The sequence below is a fragment of the Syngnathoides biaculeatus genome, chromosome 18, assembly GCF_019802595.1.
Source record: "Syngnathoides biaculeatus isolate LvHL_M chromosome 18, ASM1980259v1, whole genome shotgun sequence".
Classification (NCBI taxonomy): Eukaryota; Metazoa; Chordata; class Actinopteri; order Syngnathiformes; family Syngnathidae; genus Syngnathoides; species Syngnathoides biaculeatus.
Genome location: NC_084657.1, coordinates 6340029 through 6366489, shown reverse-complemented (window position 1 = coordinate 6366489; position 26461 = coordinate 6340029). Strand labels below are relative to the sequence as shown.

The 26461-nt window shown below is 42.1% G+C and overlaps 1 protein-coding gene across 1 annotated transcript; it reads right to left on the bottom strand.

Annotated features, from left to right (window-relative positions):
• Positions 1–23558: 23558 nt before the first annotated feature.
• Positions 23559–25331, bottom strand: LOC133492296 (piwi-like protein 1). The gene is made up of 5 exons (XM_061804414.1): positions 25215–25331; positions 24922–25050; positions 24375–24798; positions 24154–24234; positions 23559–23935 (listed from the first exon to the last, which is right to left on the bottom strand). Exons 2-5 carry the CDS (start codon positions 24947–24949, stop codon positions 23701–23703), a joined length of 768 nt encoding a protein of 255 aa, XP_061660398.1. The 5' UTR covers positions 24950–25050; positions 25215–25331; the 3' UTR covers positions 23559–23700.
• Between the last annotated feature and the right edge of the window lie 1130 nt (positions 25332–26461).

The window sequence follows — 26461 nt, the reverse complement described above, 5'->3', positions numbered from 1 at the left end:
AATTAAGTCTATTTTACACCCCCCAATTCGTCATTCAGAAAAGGATAACAAAACAACAAGAACTAATCTTTACCAAATAACCATCTGAACAATTTAAATCAAGACAAGAAATGTGAACTCTTATTTAATTAATTTATGCGAATTGAAACTCTGCACTTGGCCGGCGTCCCCCAGAGACAGGTTGGATAAAATCTGATGAAACATTAAAAAGACAACAAAAGCCCATCCTTGACTTTACAATGAACACTTAAATTTTAGACCACTATGTGGCGCCAAAGACCAAAACAAGTGGTTTGGGTTTAAATTCATTGGCTCGGGTTTACATATACATATGGATCCATCCATCCATTTTCGAAGCCACTTATCCTCACAAGTGTTGGAGTCAATCCCAGCTGTCACGGGACAGGAGGTAAGGTACACCCTGAACTGGTTGCCACCAATCGCAGTGTACATGAAGACAGGCAACAGTCACACGCACAATTTCCAATGAATGCATGTTTTTGGGAGGTGGGATTAAACCACAATGCCCAGCGAAAACCTATGCAGGCACGGGGAGAACAAACAAACTCAACACAATATATATATTGTAGGGATTTGCGAGTTTGGACCCTACTTGTGTTTGATAATCGAGGAAGATATGACCAATGATTAGAAAAAGTTAACAGCAAATGGATTTATTACAAAGGAATGTGCAATACAGACGTCCGGGTCTCATCTAGGTATCTGCTGCACACGAGACGCGTGTCTTCTGGCAGGATAGCCAGAGAAGAAAAGAGCTGCCCGGTGACACAAGGTTTTTATATGTACGGGTCCATGGTAAAAGTGGCTGCCCCTCGCAGTCTGGTCCTGGGCCGGATGGTAACTTTCCGCTTCTTATCTGGTGTCGTTTGTCTCCACGGCAACGCCTGGGCGAGGAGGATGGCACCAGCCGGTTTTCTGTGTACAAAGATCAAGGACAGCCACGGCCCTCCACAACACATCCTTGTCTGATTAGCAAATGGACAACACGTTATCTGTTAAATGTATAAGGTCATATTTAAGCAAATAATCAAAGTGCAATAAAAGTAAAATAGTCTTCATATATATATATATATATATATGTGTGTGTGTGTGTGTGTGTGTGTGTGTATACATATATATATATGTGTCCATTTTATATGCCGCTTATCCTCACGAGGGTCGTGGGGAGTGCTGGAGCCTATCCTAGCTGTCAACGGGCAGGAGGCGGGGCACACCCTAAACTGGTAGCCAGCTCATCGCAGGGCACATTGAGACAAACAGCCGCACTCCTAATCACATCTAGTGGCAATTTAGAGTGTCCAATCAATATGGCATGCTTCTGTAATATGGGAAGAAACCAGAGTGCCCAGAGAAAACCCACGCAGGCACGGAGAACTGGGACCTCAGTATATATATAGACAGTGAAGAAAATAAGTATTTGAACACCCTGCTATATTGCGAGTTCTCCCACTTAGAAATCATGGAGGGGTCATAAATTTTCATCGTAGGTGCATGTCCACTGTGAGAGAGATAATCTAAAAAGAAAAATCCAGAAATTACAATGCATAATTTTTTTTAACGATTTATTTGGTGATACAGCTGCAAATAAGTATTTGAACACCTGTCTATCAGCTACAATTCTGACCTTCAAAGACCTGTTAGTCCACCTTTAAAAGTCCACTTCGAATCCATGTATTATCCTGAATCTTAGATTATGTTTCTCACAGTGGACATGGACCGACGATGAAAATTTCAGACCCCTCCATGATTTCTAAGTGGGAGATCTTGCAATATGGCAGAGTGATCAAATACTTATTTTCTTCACTGTACTTATGATCCATGACAGTTTAATGAAAGGACCATTTGTACATCCAGTGGAAAATCGGTGAGTACACATTTTTAATGGTCTTGGAATGTTATGTGAATGCTATGTGACCTATATGAATGGTAAGGGCTATGTCCAAATAAAAAAAAAAGGGATCTTATTTTCTGTTTCATAGGACTAATTAATGGTTTACTTATATATGGAATATAAAATGCAAAAAAAAAACATGGGGAATTCTCTAAAGTGATGACACGTATAGATCCATCCATCCGTTTTCTTAGCCACTTATCCACACAAGGGCCGCGGGAGTGCAAGAACATATCCCAGCTGTCAATGGGCAGGAGGTAGGGTACACCCATACAGACACAGGAAGACATGCAAACTCCACACTGGTAGGTCCGGGATTGAACCCGGGTCCTCCTAACCGTGAGGCCAACGTGCCAGCGTGCATTCCTTACAAAATATCATGTTGGATACACTGGCACACTGTGAGGCCCACGCATATCAGCTTCACCACCGTGCCATCTCATAAAGTATGTTGTTGCTTATACAATACCGGCACGAGAGGCGATAGCGAGGCAGCTAATAACCAGTAATGGCTAATGCATGCAAATTTCCCTGACTGATAAACGAGCCTCAACTGTGACAGCCACAACTTTATCCTGTTGGGTTGACCCCACCTTTTAGGTTTTAGTGGTCCATTTATTGTCCAGCCGAGTATCGTCCTCACTGCATCAGGTCCATCATCCACACTACTTATAACCGGTAGAGGTTCCATTGTTTTGGGAGTATTTGCTCCAACGAGTAGTCCAATGTCTGCTTGAAATGAATGAAGCTTCACATCCTTTAGGTGAGGCCATCAACCAACATCCCTTTGACAAGGAATATTGTCTTTGGAAACGGGAATGTTTCTTTGTGAAAATACTTCAGGTAACTGGATAAACTGATCCTCATCAAGGCTATTAATTTCCAGCTCTGTCACAATGCCAGTGTGCACAACTGATTCCATTCCCATCGTTCGTATTAAGATGCTCGCATTGTGTCCATTCAAGCCTAGCTGATGCATCAGTGACTCAGGAACAAAAGTAGCCGTACCACCTGGGTCCAAAAATACGAATGTAATCACAAGCCTTGTGCCCTTTTGAGATTTGACACATACTGGAATTATTGAAAGAGCGCAGTCTCTCTTTTACTGGCTCCAATGGCAACAACAGTTTCTGACATTTGAACAAGATGTAGGCAAAAACATTCTTGACACTGTGCCTTTTCTTTAGAGTCTTTACTCAAATGACCATGTTTTAGACTAAACATGGACCATTGATTCTCAAAAATTCCATTTTTTTCATAATGAGGTTTGTCTTTGAGTTTTTTGCAAGTTGGGAGACCATGCTGGCTTACTTTGCAGTCGGCACACTGGTGACTCTCTTTTCCGTTTCCTTCACTTTTAGCTTTCAAAATAGCTGCACCTGTTGGAAACACCTTCTTTGATTTGTTCCTATCTGCACATTGGAACTTTAACTTCTGTTGAAGTGATTTTTTGGGAGGACAGAAACACAGTGTTGTCAAATTATGTCAGAACATCGGCATCTGTAAAGTGGGACACTTAATACATTTGTAGAAGTACAGAGTAAGTCTGATTGTGATATTGAAAAAGGGATCCCTGGGTGGACTCAAACCACCAACCATTCAATTAACAGCCGAACACACAAACCAATTGTGCCACAGAGACAACTTACGTTTCAAGGTTTTCGATCCATCAACATTCTACAGAAGCCAGTTTAATCCGCCAGGCTTGTCAACGACCGATGTTCTGCAAAAGGTAGGAGGTTGTGTTAATTTTTGGGAGGACAGAAATGCAGTTTTATCAAATGTCACAATGGCATCTGTAAAGTGGAACAATTAATGAAGTTGTAGAAGTTCAGAACTGCCTGCCCGCGGACCTGCTCTCTACGCCCGACGTCCTAACTACCGCTGCTCCACTTGACTGTCTGGCTGATCCTCGACTATGAAACGAATAAACACTTTTCCCAAATTGCCTTTGCGTTTCCGGAGTCCTGCATTTGGGCCCTCCTCCGTACCGATGGGACGTGACATTGTCAGAGATTTCCACGTAATGTTAATTTGAACCCTAAATCCTAAGATTTAAAATCTGATGTCCTACCAACTGAGCTACTCAGGTAACATAACATTTTTTTTTGCAGTCCATTACTACTTTTATTTACAGCAACAACCCAAAAGTATGCCCCAGATGCCATGGTTTCTTGGTGAGGATCAATTTAATTGGATGTAAACTCAGAGGTGGTTCACTGTTACTCGTCTCTAGCACACCTGAATTGAACTTATCAGGGAGGCTGAGGAGCGTTATCTCCCTATAGCTGGAACACAGCCTATGGCTTCCTTTCTGTAAAAGTTGGACCGCCACCCCAGTCTGACAATCCAGAAGCACTTTTCTTGATGTCTGTGCAATGTTGCAGAGGGGTGTCAACCAAGACACCCCCACAACTTCCAGAGCAAATAACAATTCTGAGCAAATCTCATGGAGCCTTGCTACCGGGAATCTTTTTGACCGCCTCGGTTAGCTCAAACACAGAGATAGGCGACCCCGCCTCAGAGAACCCCGACTGTTTCCTCATGGGAAAGCATGACAGAGGAATTGAGTACGTCTTCAAAGTATTCTCCCCAATGATTCACAATGTCCCGAGTCGAGGTTTGCAGCGCCCCATCATCACTCTAAACAAGGTTGACAGTGCAGTGCTTCCCTCACCTGAGATGCCATATGGTGAATCGGAATTTCCTCGACGCCACCAAAGCTGCATTCCGCTTGGCCAACCACTGTGACCATTTCTTCAAGCCAAGATTTACTTCCAACTGGAAAAAAAATCCTGCTTTCAATGTTCTGTAAAATTAAAATCACTGTAAAAGTACACAAAAAGTTTCCACAGTAGTTCAGCATTAAGAACAAAGATAATGACATTTTGGGAAACACTTTCTGGGGAGCTAATAATTTACATGCACATGCAAACAAATTAAATGAGAAAGAGAAAGAAAGAGCTCAATTTTTTTTGTGGCCAAGTCATGCTTTGTCCCCAGCGCCGTGTTGGAGCAAATGACAAAATATCAGCACATTATCTGGATTGACAAGTATATGGTAATGGTGGGATTTGAACCCACACCTTCTGAGTGACTGGAGCCAAAACCCAGCACCTTGGATAATCTTCTTCTTATGCCAAAATCTGCCACCAGGATTTTAGACCTGATACTGGGCCCATGTACAGGGTTGACATTAATGTTGCGTGAGTCATATTGCTTGCCATAACATCACAAATTCAACACTATACTGATTTACAGAGTAAACTTGACCTTTGAAGTTTGAAGTTTATTTTAAATTAAAAACATTTAAAATAGGGAGCATGCTCTATCCTTTACAACAAAAACATTCTCATAAGACCTAATAAAATTTCCAGGAACATGAAAACCGCGGCGGCACAGTGCATCAGCTGGTACAGCTTTGGCCTCGCAGTTCTGAGGTCCTGGCTTCAATCCCGGACCCGCCTCTGTGGAGTTTCCGTGTTCTCCCCGTGCCTGTGTGGGTTTTCTCCCGGCACTCAGGTTTCTTCCCACATTCCAAAATCATGCAACATTAATTGGACACTCTAAATTGCCCGTAGGTGTGATTGTGAGTGCGGCTGTTTGTCTCAATGAGCCCTGCAATAGACTGTTTTCGACTGACGTCACACACCTTCGGATTTAGAACGGAGTCGCCATTTTGGTTTGGTGAATTTGAGTAAACAAACCGTAACCAAGCAGGAGTCATTTCAGAAAGGCGTATGAATGGGGGCGCACTGCTATGTTATCAGTTACTCAACCGAAAGTGGGCGTTGTAAAGCGTCTTTCTTTCAACTGCCAGTTGTGATCAAAAACCAATGCAAGAAGACGGAGCAGTTATCAACCAAATGGCGACAACTGTGGCTGTCTCGTATGAGCAGAGCCGATCTAGCAGCCAAGTCATTCCCTTATTTCCCAGTATACTCAGAGCATTTTGTTCTTGGTAAGTATTGGATACCTTTTAGAATTTCACACCTACTTAGCAAAAAACTGACTGGGACTGATCACCAGGAGAAACAAACAAAGTCCATCTCCGAGTCAGAATCAGGCAGCCGGTCATATAAATTCAGGTCTTCCTCATAATCTAAAGATTCTGAGTCCAGGGTCGTTGTCGGGAAATAATCATGACACCAGGGTGGTGCAGATGCCAAGGTAGGAGATGACAACAAGGCGGAACCCAATAGGACATTGGTTCCCAAAGTGGGGTCCACGGACCTCCAGGGGGTCTGCGACATGATGTCTGAGACAGAGTAATAATAAAATATTTTTCTGAAGAAAAGAACAAAAAACGTTTTTTTCTTCTGTCTCGCTATGTCTCACATCCTATCCATCCTATTTTGTGGCCAGCCCAGGTGGGTGATTCAGGCAGCGCCACGCCCCAGCCCTACAGTGCCGGTAGCCTTAGTAGAGAGAGAGAGAGAGAGAGAGAATGGAGAGAGAAGACGCGTGGCACAAGAGGCGGGCGTGGACTTGACTTTGATTATGGTTTGCACTGAACGTATCGTTTTGAAGTGTCAACTTGAACGTGAATGAAGAGGTGAAGTAGAAGAGAAGAGTGGTCATTGAAGTTAATAAAATAAGTGTAATTAATAATACGACACTACACTGTCGTTCATGCCTACTGCTGCATACAAAGCCCTTGCTTTTTTCCAGTATGTCTGAGAAGAGGTGCAAGTGGAATAATGCCTATCAGCAGATTGCCTTTCCTGTGCAAACTGGTCAAGATGGAATTGAGAAAGTGCAATGCATCAAATGCAACAAGGTGCTATGCAAGTCAAGCCTGAAAACGTCCAAATTGCGAGAGCACTTCGGAACAGTTCATGGGGGAAACGGGGAAACCTCGACTCCAAAAGACTATGCAGCAAAGAGAATGAGGTTCGATGCTGGTGCCAAGCTGCCGAGTCACGGATTTGTTCCAAGCGAACTGAAGTTGGCTCTGAGTTCACGGTGCTTTTGTACCACACACAAGTTCGATGGTGCTCCAGAGGGCGGGTATTGAGGCGAGTCTTTGAAGTGTATGACGAGGTTGTTCAGTTCCTTCGACATCAAAACAACCCCCTGGCTGATGAACTGGATAGCTCACAAACGCCCCAGACGATCGCATATCTCGCTGACATGTTCGAATTATTGAATCAGCTCAACCTTGTCAACCGTGGCAACATGATGCGGGGGAAGTAGAAACTTTCAGCTTTTCTGGAGAAGTTGGCTTTATTGGAGAAGCGAGTGGGAAATGATAACTTTGCTAATTTCCCAGCACTTGACAGCCTCGATCTGAAAGAAGCTGATTTCAAAGAAGAAATCCAGCAGCATTTGAAAACACTGCGGGGAAGTTTTGACCACTATTTTACACCTGATGAATTGTCTGGAAAAGAAGAATCATGGGTTCAAGATCCTTTTGGCTTCAATCTTGACACGATGCACGACGACGACGACAGAAAGGAAGAACTCATCGAACTCCGTCATTCAGAAGCCATCCGTCAACAATTTGAGAACAAGTCAAACAGCACCTTTAGGTGCGAGGGGTTGGAACTGTTCCCAAAACTTGCCAAATCAGCCATACAATACTATGTTCCCTTCGTTACTACGTGCAAGTGTGAGGCGGGGTTTTCAACTCTATTAGATGTGAAGACGAAAAAACAAAATTGTCTGGAAGCTAATCATGATGTGAGAATTGCCCTTTCCAGTGTTGAACCACGTTTAGATTTATTGTGCAAAAATAAAAAGCAAGAGGACCTGAGCCACTAAAATTGTGTATTTCTTTGTACCAGAATGGAATTGCTGTGTCCAGCACCACATTATTGGCGAAATTTGAGGTTGGGGGCCCGTGAGCTTTTTGAACGACTCACTTGGGGTCCGGGTCCATGTTGACTTTGGGAACCACTGCGCTAGGATAAGGGATGCTCGGTCCTCAGGCTGGGAGTGCCGGGAATCGTGCCCAGCTGCGTTTCCCCTGCTGGTTCTTCTTCTGGCCAGTTCGTTGTGTCATAAGCAAGTGGCTTGGGGCTGGACCCAAATGCAGGACTCCGAGGTGAGGACACGATATTAAGAGTGGTTTTATTCCAGAAGAAGGCCGAATACAAATAGGCAGTCCAAAACAAGTGGAAGCACAAAAGCGCTAGGCTACAGGCGAGATCCAAAAACGTGCACAGGGTCCGATGACTACGAGGCAAACTTAGAACATGGACATAATAAAACTAATGAGGCACAGGCTCGCTGTGACAAAGCAATGCTCTACACAAAACTTGTGAACTTACGCAAAGTAGCGGAGTATCCAAAAATTCAGTAATGCAAACGCAACAAATGTAGATAACTTAAATGCCTGGTCTAATTAATGTCCAATGTAAAGCAGCTGCGTAAAGTGAAGTCAAAAGTAAAAGTTGTTCAAACAGTTTTTTCTCTTTGGCAATTAAGTCATTAAATTCTTAATTGAAACTATTATTTTTCTGCATTGTGCCATGTTCGGACACTCACTCACATTGTGCTGGTCCGGTCAGTATTAGTATTAGTAATATATATATTGCCCCACAACTCACACTTTCTGCCAATGTTGTTGTATCATTTTGACAATACTGCATTGCTGTCCTCCCCCCCAAAAAAATCAACTCAACCCTGTTGCAGAACATCAGTCATTGACAAGCCTGTCGGATTAACCTGGCTTTTGTAGAATGTTAATAGCTCAAAAACTACAAAGGAGAGGATGAAACATGTCTACGTGGTGTAGATGTTTGGCGTGTTCAGCTGTAAAATGTAAGTCTGGTGTTCTCGCCCATCCAGGGGTGTCTCCATAGTTGAACATCAGGGCTTACTCTGTACTTCTTCACATTCATGCATTGTCTGACTTTACAGTTTATACTGTATGAAAATTTTGTCATATCATTTTGACAATACTGCATTTCTTTCCTTCCAAAAAAAATCAACACAACCTCCCACCTTTTACAGACCATTGGTTGTTCACAAACCTGGCGGCCTTTTCATGACTTTTGTAGGATGTTTGCAGCTCAAAAACCCCAAAAGGGAGGATGGAACATGTTTCTGTGGTGAACGTGTTTGGGTGTTAACAGAGAGGCTTGTGGTTTGAACCCATCCGGGGCATGTCCAGAAGTTCTCAACGCAACTTGTTCTGTCTTCTACAAGTTCATGAATTGGCCAACTTTATCGTTACACTTAATGCCAATGTTGTCAATTTATTTTGACAATACTGCATTTCTGTCCTCCCAAAAAAATCAACACAACCACCTACATTTTGCAGAACGTCAGTCGTTGACAAGCCTGTTGGATTAAATTGGCTTTTGAAGAATGTTGGTGGATCAAAAACTCGGAAGATGAAGTTTCTGTATGTCTCTGTGGCGAAATTGGTTAGCTCATTCAGCTGTAAACTGAAAGGTTGGTGATTTGAGCCCACACAGGGCAGTCTCCTCAATATAACAATAGAAATTACTCTGTACTTATAGTAATTCAGGAATTGGTCTACTTTATTGATTACGTTGTATGCTGAGTTTGTGGCATTGTTTTTACAAAACTGCATTTCTGTCTTCCCAAAAAATCAACACAACCTCCTACCTTTTGCAGAACATCAGTCGTTGACAAGCCTGTCAGCATTTACCTGGCTTTTGTAGGATGTTGGTTGATCAAAAAACCCAAAGAACATGGTGAAGTACGTCTCTGTGGTGCAATTGGTTGGTGTGTTCTGCTGTGAACTGAAAGGTTAGTGATTTGAGCCCACACATGGCTGTGTCCTCAAAATAACAATAGGACTTACTTTGCGATGATAAAAATTTATTAATTGGTCTACTTTACTGGTTAGACTGTATGCTAAGTTTGTGGCATTGTTTTTACAAAAATGCATTTCTGTCCCCCCAAAAAATCAACGCAACCTCCTACCTTTTGCAGAACATCGGTCATTAAAAAGCCTGTTGAATTACCCTGGGTTTTGTAGAATGTTAAAAGGTCAAAAATCCCAGAGATAATGGGTCACTATGTCTTTGTGGTGCTATTGGTTTGCGCGTTCGGCTGTTAAACAAGAGGTTGGTGGTCTTTTTAATATAACAATAGAACTGACTCTGTTCTTCTACAAATGTATTAAGTGTCCCACTTTACAGATGCCAATGTGAAATAATTTGACAACACTGCATTTCTGTCCTCGCAAAAAATCTAAGAATCACTATAACAGAAGTTAAAATCACAATGTGCAGGTATGAACAAATCAAAGAAGGTGTTTACAACAGCTGGAGCTTCTTTGAAAGCCAAAAGTGAAGGAAACAGAAAAGAGCATAACCACTGTGCCGACTGCAAAGTAAGCCAATATAGCGTTGACAGCTGGGAATGGCTCCAGCACTCTCTGCGACCCTCGTTAGGACAAGCGTCAAAGAAAATGAATGAATATTATATGATATTATTTTATTATATAACAACCAAACAAAACGCGACAAGGTTGAAAACTCTTCTTTTTTTCTCTTGCTTTTTAGAATATATCCACTTTTGACGGTATTACTTGGACTGGATGCGGTTTTAATTGTCTTTTTTTATTGTGTTTGACATTTTTAATGTTTTTATCCCATTTTAAATGTATTATCTCTATGTTTTCAAATGCCTTTAATCATGTAAAGCACATTGAGTTAGCCCATGTATAAAATGCGCTATATAAATGAATCTGCTTTACTTTGATTTACAATGGTGCCTATGATAGAGGCTCCGGCGGGTCCAATATACAAGTCGTTTGATCTTAAAGATGTTGATTTTCATGGCTGTCTAGTTTTGTGGAAACTTTACAGGGGTATACACTCTGCATGGGAGACTGGAGACAAGCAGCATCTAGATCAGGGGTCGGGAACCTTTTCGACTGAGAGGGCCATAAAGGCCAAATATTTAAAAATGTAATTTCAAAAGAGCCATGGAGTATTTTAAAAACTAAGTGCAGGTGTATTTGCGCATTTCCGTAAGACCAACACTTTTAGAGCGTACCGCCGGAGAAAAGGAGTCGGAGGCGGAGTGTCGGACACAGGAACAAAACTTGTTTTATTGTTCGACATCAAAACACGACTCGCATAACGGCGGGAACTCTGTTAACCTTGACTCCGGAAGCGCAACAACAAAAACAGTCCGTGTGGAATCCCCGCACCCCAACTCGAGGTCCCGCGGATGAATTATGTAAACACCACAAGAGTACAATAAATCTCTGAATTATTTTAAATAACATTGTTACACTGTTGCCCACAAATGATGACAAAAGTACTTCTTACCGTTAATGCGACAGCTAGTGCTGCACGGTTTCACTGATGGGTTCGGAGTTCATCCATTGTTAGATTAAGCTTCACGCAGGCGTTGAGATTTCCATCCGTTCATCGTGATCGTAATTCAATTTGATTTGCCATCACGCCGGTATGATAGTGAACAGTTCTTGCCACGCATGTACTTTATTCGTTTGATTATCTTGCCTTTATGCGAAGTTGGCAAAATGTTTATTGGCAACGTCGAGTATGAATGCTTTGGCATACTCCCCATCTGTGAATTTAAACACACAGCAGAACCCAACCTCTCCACAAAGGCTGTCCGTTCTTCTTGAAAACTTTGGTAATCCTCATATTTCATTTTTCTTTAAGCGACCTCTGTCAAAGCGTTTCCATAATTAGTTGTTCCGACGTGATCAGCATTAGAACCTTATGCACCTCTGGACATATACTACCACGCAAAAACTACGGCAACCCGCTAGGCCAAATTGTCTCTACGTCATTTGCGTTGCCTCCCACACCTAACCCTAACCCAAACGTTCACTGCACGACAGAAATCACATGTACAGTATGTCTTTATGAGGGCTCCACGAGCCATATGCAACCACCAAAAGAGCCAGGTACGGCTCGCGAGCCATAGGTTCTCGACCCCTGTGCTTTACAGTACTTGCACAGAATGATCATTGTTTTAAACAAGAGATTTTTAATGGGGTCGTGCAAAATAAAAACAATTGTTTACACTTATGACACATCTACGTTACGTACATCTAAAAGCCTTGAGGAAGACTACACACAACAGTGAGCTAAAAAAGAAAAAAAAAACTGAAAAATGGCAACATATGCGTGTCCTTTGGATGGAGAAAATAGGAGCAGTCTTGTGTCATTTTTAGTTTGGATCATTACAGCGCTTTGTAATTTTGTAATTTTTGCGGGTGTCCTCTCCTCATCGCACTTTGTCTGGAAGAGAGAGACATCACGGAGTAAATTCAATTCTCATTACTTTGCTCCTTCTGCAGAGGAGTGCACCACATCATTGTGTGAATTTACGCAAGCGTTTTGGTTAGTGTTTCTCCCTCGTTACAGCGTTCGTGTGCCACTTTAGTCAAGTCTTGTTTTGTTCATATTCCATGTTTTGCCTCGTAGTTATCAGACCTCTTTTCAGGATTTTTGGACTTTGCCTTTTTGCCACGTGTTTTTTGTGCTTCTCCCTTTTTAGACTGCTTATCTGGAGACAACCTCTCAAAGAATTAAACTACCCTCGAAAATCATGTCCCTGCATTTGGGTCCTACCCCTTGCTGCATCCTTGTGACAGGAGGCATCGTTGTTGTGTATGAGGATTAATTCAAGTTTTCAGTTCATAGTTATTTCATTGTTATTAGAAAGTTATTGTGCATAGTTTTATTCCGTTCATATTTTATTATCACAGTTATTCAGGTAAAAAAAATCTGAATAAAAGGCTCAAATCTCATTCTCTTTTTGTGCTTTATTCATTCAATTAAACATGCAATAAATTGATATTTTGAGTCTCAGCTGTTAAAGGGTTAATTCAATGCCAAGATACTCCCTAAATAAAGCTACAAATCTACTGGTACGCCCTAATGTTACATTATTACTGCTAAAGCAAATAACATGAATTGAAGATTTGTGGTGTGAAAGACGCTAAAATGTACTGAAATGCTTGCATATGTACCAGAAATACTTCTTGAAAGTCAAAAAATTTTGTCAGTGTGTCATCTCAGATGAACCCTCACACTTGTTTGGCACAGTTTTTATACCGGATGCCCTTTCTGACACAACCCCACTTGGGGAGTGGGGGCCCTGGTGAGAATCAAACTCACATCCCCTGGTTTACCAAACCAATGCTCTCACACTGAGCTATGAAGCCTATATAACTGCTGTGTGAGAAGTGGGATTCAAACCCACGCCTCCATTCGGAGACCAGACTACCCATTAACCAAGAAGGAGTTCAGTTCTTGAGTCTGGTGCCTTAGACCACTTGGCCATCCTGACACGGACTTCTTGAAAGCCAACAAACACTTGCAGTTTCACTGAAAATACTGAAGCACTTCCCTAAATTGACTGGAGTCATGGACTCAACGAATAAGATACATTTGGTGTCGTACACCTGGAAGTTGTTGACCCAGTGCAGCCAGCAAGACAACCGAGCAAAGTGGAGCGGATGAATTCATGAGAACTCAGCAACCTGGTATCAACTTGCCCCACACCCCCCAAAAAAAACCCAAAACGAAACAAGTGAAATCTGAACACTTCATTCACTCAGGAAACGGGTCGCTATTGTCATGCTGTGATCGTCATCGCAATATCGACATTAGAAAGACAACTGCTGAATCCATTTGAACTCTTCTGCTAACCAAAACAGGAGGACCTACCCAAGCACAGAACCGTTGTGCTGGTTATTGTTCTGACATATTTGGCTGGGTGTTGGGTTCTGACCTGAAGTAACCCTGCCTTCTTAAACCAACCAATCCAGTTACGGTTTCTTAGGATGTGACGTCAAGTGACTAAGAAAGCGTAACTGGATTGGCTGAGTGTTAGACGATGAATTTCAGACGGCGAATTGCAGCCAGTTGAATCTTAGGAGACTGAAAATATTGCGTTTCTTTCTTTCTTTCTTTCTTTCTTTCTTACTTACTTACAGTAAGGAAGCAGTCAGCGTGACGTCAGTGAAAAGTATTAGGAAAGACATATAAGCTTTGTGGTTTGCCTTGTCAGTTGTGCTTGAGACTGTTTCTGAAGTCAAATTACAATGTTTGTTTGTGTTCATTTTTTTTCTCTTCATCTTTTCTGTGAAGCTAAAGTATTGAAAAGTACATTTTTGTTTTTGATCATCTTTATTATTTTCTGTTATGCCAAAGAAGTGGAAAAGAAAATCATTTCTCTTTAATCAGCAAATTGGAAGTCGACTGGTGTGACTGATGGCTTGATAATCGATTGGTGCTGTGTCGGTCCTTGACAGAACGTGCGCAGTGTCCTCTTCTCAGCGCACTTTGTGTCCAAAAGAGAGAGACATCGCCAGTGAATTCAATTCTCATGACTTTGTTTCTTCTGCAGAGGAGCACACACACACCATTGTGTGTCATGATGCAAGCGTTTGGTTAGTGTATCTCCCTCGTTACAGTGTTCGTGTGCCACTTTTGTCATTTCTTGTTTTGTTCATGTTCCACGTTTTGCCTCAGTTATCGGACCTCGTTTCTGGATTTTGGGACTTTGCCTTTTTGCCACGTGTTTTTTGAGCTTCTGCCTTTTTGGACTGCTTCCCTGTGTACGACCTCTGAAAGAATCAAACTACCCTCAAAAATCATGTCCCTGCGTTACCCCTTGCTGCATGCTCGTGACAGGAGGTTTCATTGTTTATGAGGATTAATTCAAGTTTTCAGTTCATAGTTTTTACATTGTCATTAGAAAGTTACTGTCCATGGTTTTATTTCTTTCACATTCCAAATTCAGTTATTCAGGTAAAAAAAATAAAAAATTCTGAACTAAAACGCTCAAATCTCATTCTGTTTTTATGTTTTATTCATTCAATTGTACTGTAAGTGTACATGCAGTAAAATGACAAACACAAATCCAGGCTGACATTTTGAGGCTCAGCTGTTGAAGGGTGAAATCAATGCCAAAATACTCCTTAAATAAAACTACAAATGTACTGGTACTCCCTAATATTACATTATTTCTGCTAAAGCAAATAATATGGATTAGAGGTACCTTTTTGTGGTGTGAAAGACCCTAAAATGTAGTGAAATGCTCACATTTGTTCCCCTTAATTGGGAATTTCCAATCTCTATTTCCCTTGACATATGTGGCTCTGTGGCGCAATGGACAGCGCATTGGATTACTAAAGCACTAATCCAAAGGTTGTGGGTTCAAGTCCAGCCAGACTCTCTCTTTCGCTGGCCAAAGGAAGCACTCAAACTTGCTGGCCTTTATCTGTCTGTTTCTGGAATACTTGTGTCTGGAGTCTTTTAAGTTCATAACAACAATAATAATCATGGATGTCAGAGTCACCACAAACCTGACAATGAATATATATGACAAAAGGGTCGAGCAGGCGTGCTTAATCCGTCGATCGATGGTGAGGCATTTTTGGTCGATCGCAGGATGGCGTGCCAAAAAAAAACAGCCAATGTTCTCTACACTAACATAATTACAAATGTTACAGTACTTACGCAGCCCATCAATGTGTTTTATAATGAGAGCGTCCACCACCACCGCCGCTTTACTTAAAACACAGTCTGGGCAACGTCACGCAAAGACGAGCTAGACATGCTGTTTGTATTTACTTTCGATATTAATGGAGAAACTTAATAAAGAAAATGATATTTGAAGATGCAATGGCTGTCAGAGTACGTGAATAATCGAAGAAAAAGTGGTTAAACTGGATGAGATTTTCTCTTTTCGAGTGGGAAAGGTCTGGTCTGAAGCCAGCCAAAGTAGAAAGTGCAGGATGAGATGGTGTGTAATCAACCAGCCTAATCCGGGATGAAAGCAAAGACAATACAGTGCACAAAAAGCAAATCCTGCATTTTAAATATCAGAGGCAACATAACATTAACCTTAAAACTGTTTGGGAGCATCATTCAGCTTTCAACATGTCTCACTAAAAGATATTCTGCAATCAAAAATTCAGTTTTATGTCAAGAAAAACAGACAGGGATATCATTGTGGGTTTAAAAAAATGAAAAAAAATGGAAGCAACCTTTCAAATTTGTAGTTCATAGTTTGCTTGGGTGCCCTGCGATTAGCTGGAAATCAGTTCAAGGCGTAAACTGCCTACTGCCCGTTGACAGCTTGGATAGGCTCCAGCACTCCCCGCGACCCTTGTGAGGATAAGTGGCGAAGAAGATGGATGGATGGATAGTTGGCTTGGTTTGGTTCGCAATGCATTTTTTTGTTTGGCTTCACTGTGACGACAGTGGGACACGAGGAGTGAGAAAAAAAATGTTGGCAGCGGACAGCATGAAGCCAAATAAATTCATGCGCAATTCAAACAGGTTCCACCCCAGTCATGCTGATAAAACGATGGATTATTTTCAGCGAAACGTCTCGAATATTGCTAACAATCATCCTGCCTTGTGAAAGCTACTTCAGTAAATGAGGGAGGACTGTTAGCATCATATAAGGTGGCGTACCAAATTGCTCAGTGCAAAAAAAAACTCCACATCATAGCAGATATATTATTGTTTTAAAGTGTTTTATATTTTGTGCTCCTGAGTTAATGTTGCTGAACAGAACTTGAAGTTATTATTATTTATTGATTTTATTTTTCACAATCAAATGGTGCAATAAGTCGGTCAAAAATGTTTATTTCAGCAAATTGATGTGCTGAAAATATTTTCTGTTACAGAGTGCCGATGTTCGTAATGTTGTTCTCTGTTGTAAATTGAACCATGTTTCCATTCATTTTTTGTTTTCTTTAATGTTAATAAGGATACAATGTCATGCAGAGCTTTACTTATAATAATTTTATCGACAAATGATAATATTTATAGTCACGGTGGAGAGGTACAGGTACCCTTTTGTGGTGTGAAATAGCCGCTAAAGTGGACTGAAATGCTCCCGTCTGTACCAGAAATACTTCTTGAAAGTCAACAAACACCCAAATCTGTCAAGGTATGTTTTAATCTGTCAAATGTTATTTTGTTTTTCTCATCTGTTATTATTTGGATTTTGGGGTCAATTTCCACCACTTTCCAAGAGATCTGTCTGTTGGGATAAGAGTTTTTGACAAAAACTAGAGGTATTTCCAGATTAGTGTATTCCAGCGCTCTCCCTTGATGTTTGCAGCCTCCAAGCAAGGACATGAATCGGATGTTAATGAACTACTCTGCTTCCACACTGAACACTTCAAACACCAGTAGGCGACCAAAGAAATAACGTCAAACGTGAATGAATCCATCGGAAACTATTGACTACACTGACTTTTTCTTTAGAATGGAAGCAGACTGCCTCATTGGTGAAATACGATTGGACAGCTCCATCTTCAAGGCATTTGCCTCAAATGAAGAATCACTGTTGACTCAATCACAACAATTACTGATTTTATGAAATATGTGTTATCTGGTTACTATCCTGGAAACACTATTTTTTTATTCATATTTGTCAAAATGATGCAGTGTCAATCACAACAAACTGTCACCTGACAATGAAACATATTGTATTTATTTGCCTGCCAGGTGAGGAGCTGCTGCTGGCCCTTGTTTGAATTTGTCATGTAGAGGTGGGTTGTTATTCGACAATCGAGGAATTTGACTCACCTTTGACCTTTGGCTCAAGGCTCTTGTTGATCCCAACCCACCCTGTCGTACTCATCATAAGGACACAAGCTCAAGTACAAAGAAGATGCAAATCTTTATGGAACTCTTTATTCCTTCATTTTTTTCTGTATGTCTTTATTTATTTATTACATTTTTATTTCAGGGCATATTTTCCTAACTTTTTTCATGGTGCAGGTTATACGTGACTTTGACTTTCCATGTAGGCCGTCAGGGGCATGGCCAGGAGCTCCTTACCTGCACCTCATTGACACTGATTAGGAAATGCATTGAAGTCTTGTGTGTCATATTGTCAGTTGTGTTTGTTGTGCTTTGCGTTTTGTGAGTGAATCTTCCTTGTTTCAACTTTCCTGTGCCACTTCCGTCAAGTCTTGTTCTTGTTTCACGTTTTACCTCATGGATATCGGACTTCGTTTCTCGGTTTTGGGATTTTGCCTGTTAGCCTCGTGTTTTTTGTGCTTCCTTTTTGGACCGCTGACCCGTGTATGACCTCTGACAGAATTAAACTACCCTCGAAAATCATGTCCCTGCATTTGGGTCCCGTTCCTTATGCATGCTCATGACAGTTGTCATCGTTGTGTATTAGGATTCATTCAACTTTTCAGTTCATCGCCTGTTTTTGCATTGAGAAAAAAAAGATTCGACATGGTTGTATACCTTTCTCATTTCAAATTCACAGTTATTTGTCACGAGCAAGCAACATGGTGGAGGACCCAAAGGCAGTCACACTGGAGTCGCTCTTTCATCATAAAAGTTGTGTTTACATTCATGTTAGAATTTGGGGAGCAACTTTTAGGTGCATCCATGTTGGTGAAAACGACATAGTGGTTGCCAAAGGAAGCACTGAAGCTTTGGGGCCTTTCTCCATCCCGTTTTATGGAATATTGTGTCTGGAGTCTTTTTTAAATTCATAACATGTCAATCATGGATGTCAGAATCCCCACAAACCTGACGATGAGTATCCATCCATTTTCATAGCCGCTTATCCTCACAAGGGTGCTAGAGATTTTCCAGGCTGTCATCGGTCAGGAGGCGGCTACACCCTGAACTGGTTACCAGTCAATCACAGGCCACATAGAGACAAAAAGCCGCACTCACAATCACACCTAGGGGCAATTTAAAGGGTCCAATTAATGTTGCAAGATTTTGGGATGTGGGAGGAAACCGGAGTGCCCGGAGAAAACCCACTGAAAGTAGTGTTAATTAGTGATGCTTCCCATAACCATGGAATACCCGAATGTATTGTGCAACCATGGTTATATAAGTTGTTTTTCACTCACCTGTTTTTCACTCACTTGTTTTTCTGGTCAAGACATCTTGACCGTTTCACTATCGTGTTCGCATGCATACAGTCACTTGTTTTTCGCATGTAAGTTGTTTTTCACTATCTTGTTCACATGCATACCAAAGACGAACATTGTTGTGGGATGTCTTGACAGTTATGGCTGCGTAAGATGTTTCTCAGAGCCTGAAGGACACACTTAGGTGTCAATAGTAAATCGGCTACAATTGTTGCGGCGCCAGGTGGGACGGGTAGGCCACCCGTCCTTTCTCTCACACGCAACTGAAAAGTATAATAGAGAGATGCAGAGTACAAACAGGTAGAGTCTGCTGCGGGTTTCGTACGGACGCCCAGCTGGTTGACAAAGCGGAACTCTACCTGGGTGACGGCTCTCAACCTTCTCGCATAGGTAAGGGGCTCATATGATTGATTTCACGCAATGTCAACTGTGTTTTGAGAACTTGCATTTGGTCGAAATAAATATGCCAGTTATTGAGGCTAAATAGCATTTGGGAACGTTGGTCTTTTGTTGAGTGTCGTCTTTGTCTCCTGAGTGCCGACCAGCACCGATCATTTCAATAAAACATTTTTGGCGTTGTCGGCAGGATTGTGCAGGCTACGCGCAGGAGATAAAAACAGGATGCGTTGTTTTAGAAGGAAAACTAAGGGTGCGCAAGAGGCACCAGAGGAGGAGGTGGTGCCCGGGTGGGAAGGCATCACTTTCCGAGAGATAGAAGCTGTCCTACGGGAGCGTGGGGGACGCCCCGGACCGTGGACAGGAGTGAATTCCGCTGCCACGCCGCTGGCATTATGTGATTTGTTGAAGTGGGTGGATGTGAATGCTCTTGCTCCGCTGGGAGGCACGCAGCAGATGTTGTGGATGTGTGCGGAAGCTTGGAAAAATTGCGTGTTGGAGTTGGATAGGGTTAGAAGCACAGAAAATCAAAAGGCGCAAGAGGTTATCCAGCTAGAGGTTATAGTGAAAGAATTAAAGGAGCATTTGGCAAAAATGCAGAGTATAACGGAAAGAGGTGTAATGCATATCTCCCGAGTGGCGCGAAGAGGGCGAAAGAAGAAACCTCGTAAAATAGAACAAGCGCAAATCCGTTCATTCACCACTGGGCTGTCAGTGCAGTGGAATCCGGATGAGTGAAACGGGGATATGTGGGGGGATAAGACCGGACCCGCCACCACAGACTGGGTTGTATCCCTCGTTAAAGGGGTTGCAGATACACCCTTTCAAGCGACGAAAAGAGCAGCGACGCGTGATACCAGATCGAATCCAAGATCTGATGGGGGCGGACAGTCAAGCAATTCTGGACGAAAATGGCGAGCGAGTGCGAGGGCCGGTCCCACAAGCGCAGCCAGAGCCAGAATTGTTCATGATTAGAGAAGATTATACACAGGTCGGCATGGTTGTTTTGGGAGTATCAAGATGGCGGATGGCGACTGCAGTTTTGGTGGCCGATGAGCCATCCAGTCTTTTTTTTGTTTGTTTGTTTTTGTTTAAATCAGTGCATTAAACAGTGAGAATAACGCAGTATAGGAAATGAATGAACGTTCACTTTTGCACATAATACTGCTTACAACCATACTCTTATCGTTTGTGTGTATGTGTTTGTACGCATGTGTGCGCGTGGGGGTGTTGCCTTTCTATCATGCGTGTACGTGTTTGTACGCGTGTGTGCGCGCGCGGGTGTTGCCTTTCTATCGTGGGTGTAGGTGTTTGTATGCGTGTGTGCACGCGGGTGTTGCCTTTCTATCGTGCGTGTACGCGTTTGTACGCGTGTGTGCGCGCGCGGGTGTTGCCTTTCTACAAGTGTTTCAATAGACTTAACGTTACAAAGATCTTTGTTTACCGAAAAAGCTATTCAAATACTATATTGTATGCTTGTCATATCTTCTGAAGAATGTGCACTATGTTTGCATGTACAGTTTTACAAAGGATGCACCGGTTCCTTTTTGTTAACTACGACTGTATCTTTTGAAGTATATGATATGGAAATTTATTGGGATAAATCAGTTCAAACAGTAATAGCGTTAGTAGATACCGGGGCGGAGGCCTCAATAATTTATGGAAATCCAGAGAAAATGAAAGGACCCCTAGCACCATTAACAGGACTAGGAGGAAAAGTGATTTATGGAAAACATGTAAACTTACCTTTGAAAATAGGAAATATGCCTATAAAAACATATATGGTGATTATAACCCCTATCCCAGGGTGGATAGTGGGCATGGAGATATTAGCCGGAATGACACTTTATTTGACAGCCGGGAGATTTGAATTCGGAGCAAATCCACTGAAAATACATGCAATATTGGTGGGTAAAGTAAAAATGCCACCTTTTCCGATACCACAAGCTACACAGGTAGTTAGTCAAAAGCAATACCGGATACCTGGAGGACAGGAAGAAATTTTGGCGACCATTAAATATTTAGAAGCTGGTGTATTGAAAACAGTGACGACAAACTGGAACAATCCGCTGTGGCCAGTCAGGAAATCAGATAACTCTTGGATGATGACAGTAGACTACAGAGGATTGAATAAACACACACCTGCATTGACTTCCGCAGTGCCCGACGCAGTGACAATTATAGAACGAGTGCAACATCATCCCGGAACGTGGTATGGGGTCATAGATTTGGCTAACGCATTTTTCACTATTACTATTCCTGAGGATAGGATGAATCAATTTGCGTTTACCTGGAAAGGGCGCTACTACACGTTTACCAGACTACCACTGGGTTATTTACATAGTCCCACAATCTGCCACCGGGTGGTAGCAGAGCACCTGGAAAAGCTAAAAGTTCCTAAGGAACTAATGATACTTTAGTTGGGGAGAAGAACAACAGCGATCATTTGATATGGCGAAGGAAGCGATACAGCAAGCAGTGTCACTGGGAAAAATGAAATCGGGACCGGTAGAATTGCAGGTGTTGGCGTCAAATGAATACGCTAACTGGAGTTTGTGGCAAAAGCAAGATAGGATTCGTAAACCCTTGGGATTCTGGTCGAGAAAGCTCCCAGAAGCAGGCCTAAGGTACACACCTTTTGAAAAGCAGCTATTAGCATGCTATTAGGCATTGGTTGAAACTGAGGCTCAAACGGTGGGCCACGAGGTGTTAATGAGAACACATATACCGATTTTGACATGGGTTAAAGGTAACCCGACAACACATAGAATAGGAACCGCACAGGAAGCTAGTATTATCAAATGGAAATGGTATGTGTCTGAGCGAATTAAATTAGGGGGAAAAGGAGTCTAAAGAGTGGGCAAAGACTCACCATGTAGAATGGATCTATCACATTCACTATTATCCGCAGGCTGCTGGGTTAATAGAGCGAATGAATGGAATTCTTAAGGAAACATTGAAAAAGCTATCTCGAAACAAAACAAGCCGGAGTAATTGATGCGGACTATCAAGGAGAAATTGGAGCGGTATGCAAATTATTAGCAGAACAGCCCGTTACATTGGAAAGAGGGGACAAAATTGCTCAATTGATAGTGAAGCCTTGCCTTGTAACCAAGGTAAAAGAAATACCTAAACCTGTGGTGATAACTACCAGAGGGGAGGGAGGATTTGGCTCCACTGATTTGGCAGGGGCAAAACTTTTAGTAAAACAGCCAGACGGTCCTCCCCGAGCAGCATAAATTATAGCTCAAGGGCAAGATGCTACTGTGAGCGTCTTATATCCTGGAGAGGAAAAATGGGTAAATGTACCGGTGTCAAAATGTTATACAAGAGAGAACTAATCACATGTTTGTAGTATGCACTATTTGTCGTAATACAGATGCCGTGGTGGTATTTGCTGATTGGAAGACCATCATCGGAGAGGCGCCATGGCCGGACCAGGGAAGACCGAGGGCCCAAGAGGTGGCAGTGTCGTCTGCTGGGTCACGTGTATCCTTGTCCTTGGTGCCATGGTCCAACTCTGCTGCGCAATGACGGAGGGTGACAAATTGAAGCAGGTCCAGCGGCTCCACATAAAATGGAAAAGCAGTACCCAGGACCGTACTCAAGGAGACTACACCTGTCCAGCTTACCGAGCTTGCGGCGTGGTAAACATCACCAGCAATTGTCAGATGTGGAAGTGCAAAAGGTGCCTTGGAGGAAAGGACATCCCGGTGATGGAACAAGGATGCAACTTAACCGTCACTTCAGTGATCCCCATGTGCCACTACAACAGGACGACCGAGACCTGCAATGAGCACAACTGGACGAGGTGGACAATTACCGTAAAATAAACTCTGTTTTTTTTTTTTTTTTAACAGCACTGAAATCTCGTGACGGAACACATTTTTGTATATAATATGGGTGTTACCTGGGAAACCTAATGCTACAAGAACACACATAGCACCAGTATTAGATACCTGTACACACATGGCACAAGCCAGGGTTAAAATCCGAGTGTACTGGGAAATAAAATTCCCCGATATACCACACTGTACACGAAGACGTAGAGCTTGGTATGATACTCTCTTAGGAGGAATGGGAACACTGTATGGTGTAGCTAATGCTGCAGATAACGAAGTAACCAGAACAATGTTATCTAACACAGGGCAACATGCATCAGAGGCTATACATCAGGTAGGGGTATGGCTTCCAAAAGCTATGATAGGGCAATTGGAAAACACAGGTGTTTGGAAAAAGGCATTTACATGGGAGTTAAAATCATGGAATGAAACGTATGATGCGTTAAAGAATCTATCACATATAGGTAATTGGACAACCTGTGCATTGCAAATGATACATGCGGAAGCTCAAAAAGCGCGATTCCAGAGAATAATGACAACGGGAAATTATCACAAATAGAGACGGATTTGGAATATTAGTAGCAAACTTTGGTTACAGTTACACTCGGAGCGAACAAAATGCAACAGTACATATTGTGCGGGGTATTGGACTCAGTCCAATGTGTCTACTGTTAAAACGATATGTAAGTATCAAGTATTACCGGTGATTACTACCACAGGATTTTGGTTTCTACATCTGGATGGAGAGTGGATGGATGTTCTTCTTGAACTCCCTTCCGTCTTCCGAGTTCCTGCATTTGGGTCCTACTCTCGTTTCCGATGGGACGTGACATAATGTCCAGAACAGTCTCACTACACAGCACTTTGTGGCTCACATCGATACACAGCATGATGGCTGACTCGTACTCTAAGATGCCTGTCGTGTAGCCTGGCCATATGGTCAATCTGGGAGGGAAATAATTCTGAATCATGCACATATTAAACATTTGGGAAGAGCTCAAATATAATCCACTACTGAACTTGGGTTGTTGTGTTCTTGTAACTCAGAAAAAAAAGTTCATACAAGAACTCAGTTCTTGCAAAACATGTAAATCTACATTTAAGATCCTTTGCGAATTGTATTCTTAGTTTCAGAGCAATAAATAAATGAATAAAAATTTGACCTGTGATGCAGGATGCTGAGTGGATCTTTGGCATCGTAATAATTGCGTCCAATCTGTTGCATGCCGAGGAGTCGCAAATTCCTTCAGAAAACATCAAAAACAATGTCATAATTGGACATTCCTGGACCAGCACATTTTGTGACAAATGTGAGAAAAAGCGTTGAGTGAAAAAATGTTCAATCATAGCGAACCACATAGCACATGGGAACGCCAATGCTGACCTTCTGAATATAATGTTGTACAACTGCAGGCAAACTGATGACGTTGGAGCCAGTTCATTCGTCAGGGTCACAATGATCTCCACTTTCTCACCATTACCTGTCAAACTTTGCAGCACAGTCACCTGAACACATGGCACACATTGTGCCCGTTCATTTTCATGTGCTCTATCCGAGCCCAAATTGTCAATGTTGTCAATGTGTGACGGCACCTTGTTAGGAAGTCTTTGCGGCATAAAGAGTATGCCTCCATCGAAGGAGTGAACATTGCCCAGAGTTCGCTCGTGCTGGAACAGGAGGGGCGATCGAAGATGACGGGACTCCATTGGTGGCTTGAAGTCCACGTGGTATTGGTATAGAACCCGTTGAGGGCGGGACAGGATACGAAAGAAGTTGGCAGACAACTGAATAGGAGAGACACTTGTTCCTGAAAACATATCAGCAGAGGATTAATTATTTACCCAACCACTAGTTACAGCCATTGTATCTATTTTTTTTTTTTTAAATGAAGACTGGAACAGAATGTTTGTGAGCGTTTAGAGAAGCATACCAGACTTTGAAGCTTTGACATGCTCCATCGTCTGTCGGGTGTTAACGCCGGCATCATTGAGGTCTCTTCTGGGTCCGCCTCTTTCTCCTATACTCACTTGTTGAAATCCAGCAGAGATCTCAAGAACCGCTAGAATAGCAGTCAGATACATGGACCAGCAGTTGACGAAGTTCAAAGTACAGGTACACCACAGCACTGAGCATATTTGAGGATTTGTTTGCATTTGACACGCAGACATGGCTTGAACAATTGGAAGCCAGCAATATTTCTATTACAAAAATATGACCACATACCTTCTTCAGAATAAGCTACTAGGGCAGTTTTCTGCCGCCCTCGGCCAACCAGCCCGACCTCTGCTTCTTCTGAAACCTTTGGTTCTGGCTCTCGAGCCTGAATCTTGCAAGAGTATGAGGATTACAAGTTGCACGTACCCTGATACATGTGATGGTTTTCTCATTTTAATTATTTTAATTATTTTCAAATATTTTCTATGGGGCTGCACATTCAGCAGACTGAGAAGTATCAAGCAGATTTGTTGGCCTACACTCGCTCTTCCAAATTCCACCATTTGGTTCTGCCACATTTGAAGTCAAGACAACTCCACATGTAAAATGACTATTCAGCATCTAGATTCTGGCTAATCCACATTTGAAGTTTTAGCGATTGGACCTTTGAACTTTGATAATACCACATTTCAAGTTGCTTACCCCAGGTGAAGCAGTCTCCTGGACACGCGCTCTGCCTCGTGATCCCGCACGTGCTCGGCTTGCCATTTTCTCCTCGATGCTCTTTCTTTTCAGCGTATAAACATGCAAAGTAAACACAACATATCAAATCTCAAATGAGGTCAGTGTATAAAAATTACAATGACGCCAATATTCATCCATTGATCCATCCATCCATTTTCTTAGCCGCTTATCGTTCGATGCATTTGTCTTGCAGTATGTCACACTTGTTCATTTTACCAGAGAATCAAAATTCCATTAATTTTCCATGACTTTCCAAGTATTAAATACAAAATTCCATGAGTCATATCTTATTGACTGATTGTGGTAGACAGCAATATTTCAGCAATATGATTGTGTGTTTTCACTTAAATAATAAGTGCCAAAGCTTATAAATGGAGTAGGCGCATCATAATGACTGTGAAATTTATGGTTATTAAAAATATCAACTACAATTACATGTTGAACATATTTTCATCTTACGTTAATGTTATGTTGCCTGTATTTAAAATACAGAATTAGCTATATATGCACTGTATTGTCTGTGCTTTCATGCTCGATCAGACTGTGCCAAGGGGGAATTTTAACATTATACACCATCTCATCCTGTACTTTCTACTTTGGCTTCAGACCTGACCTCTTTTACTCAAAAAAAAAAAGAAAATCTTGTCCAATTGCAGCATTTTTTCTTCTATTATTTACATAACCCGGCATTCATGAAAGCAACAGCACTTTTTTTTTAATTTACTTTTTACCATTATTCTCGAGCAGCATGTCTAACTTTGCTCTACGCTGCCCAGACCGTGTGGGTGGGC

Coding starts and splice junctions, on each gene's coding strand:
- LOC133492296 (XM_061804414.1), bottom strand. CDS start 24,949: ATGGAGCATGTCAAAGCTTCAAAGTCTG. Junction 24,235..24,374: donor TACAACATTATATTCAGAAG/GTCAGCATTGGC, acceptor TGTTTTCTGAAG/GAATTTGCGACTCCTCGGCA. Junction 23,936..24,153: donor CTCAGCATCCTGCATCACAG/GTCAAATTTTTA, acceptor TTTCCCTCCCAG/ATTGACCATATGGCCAGGCT.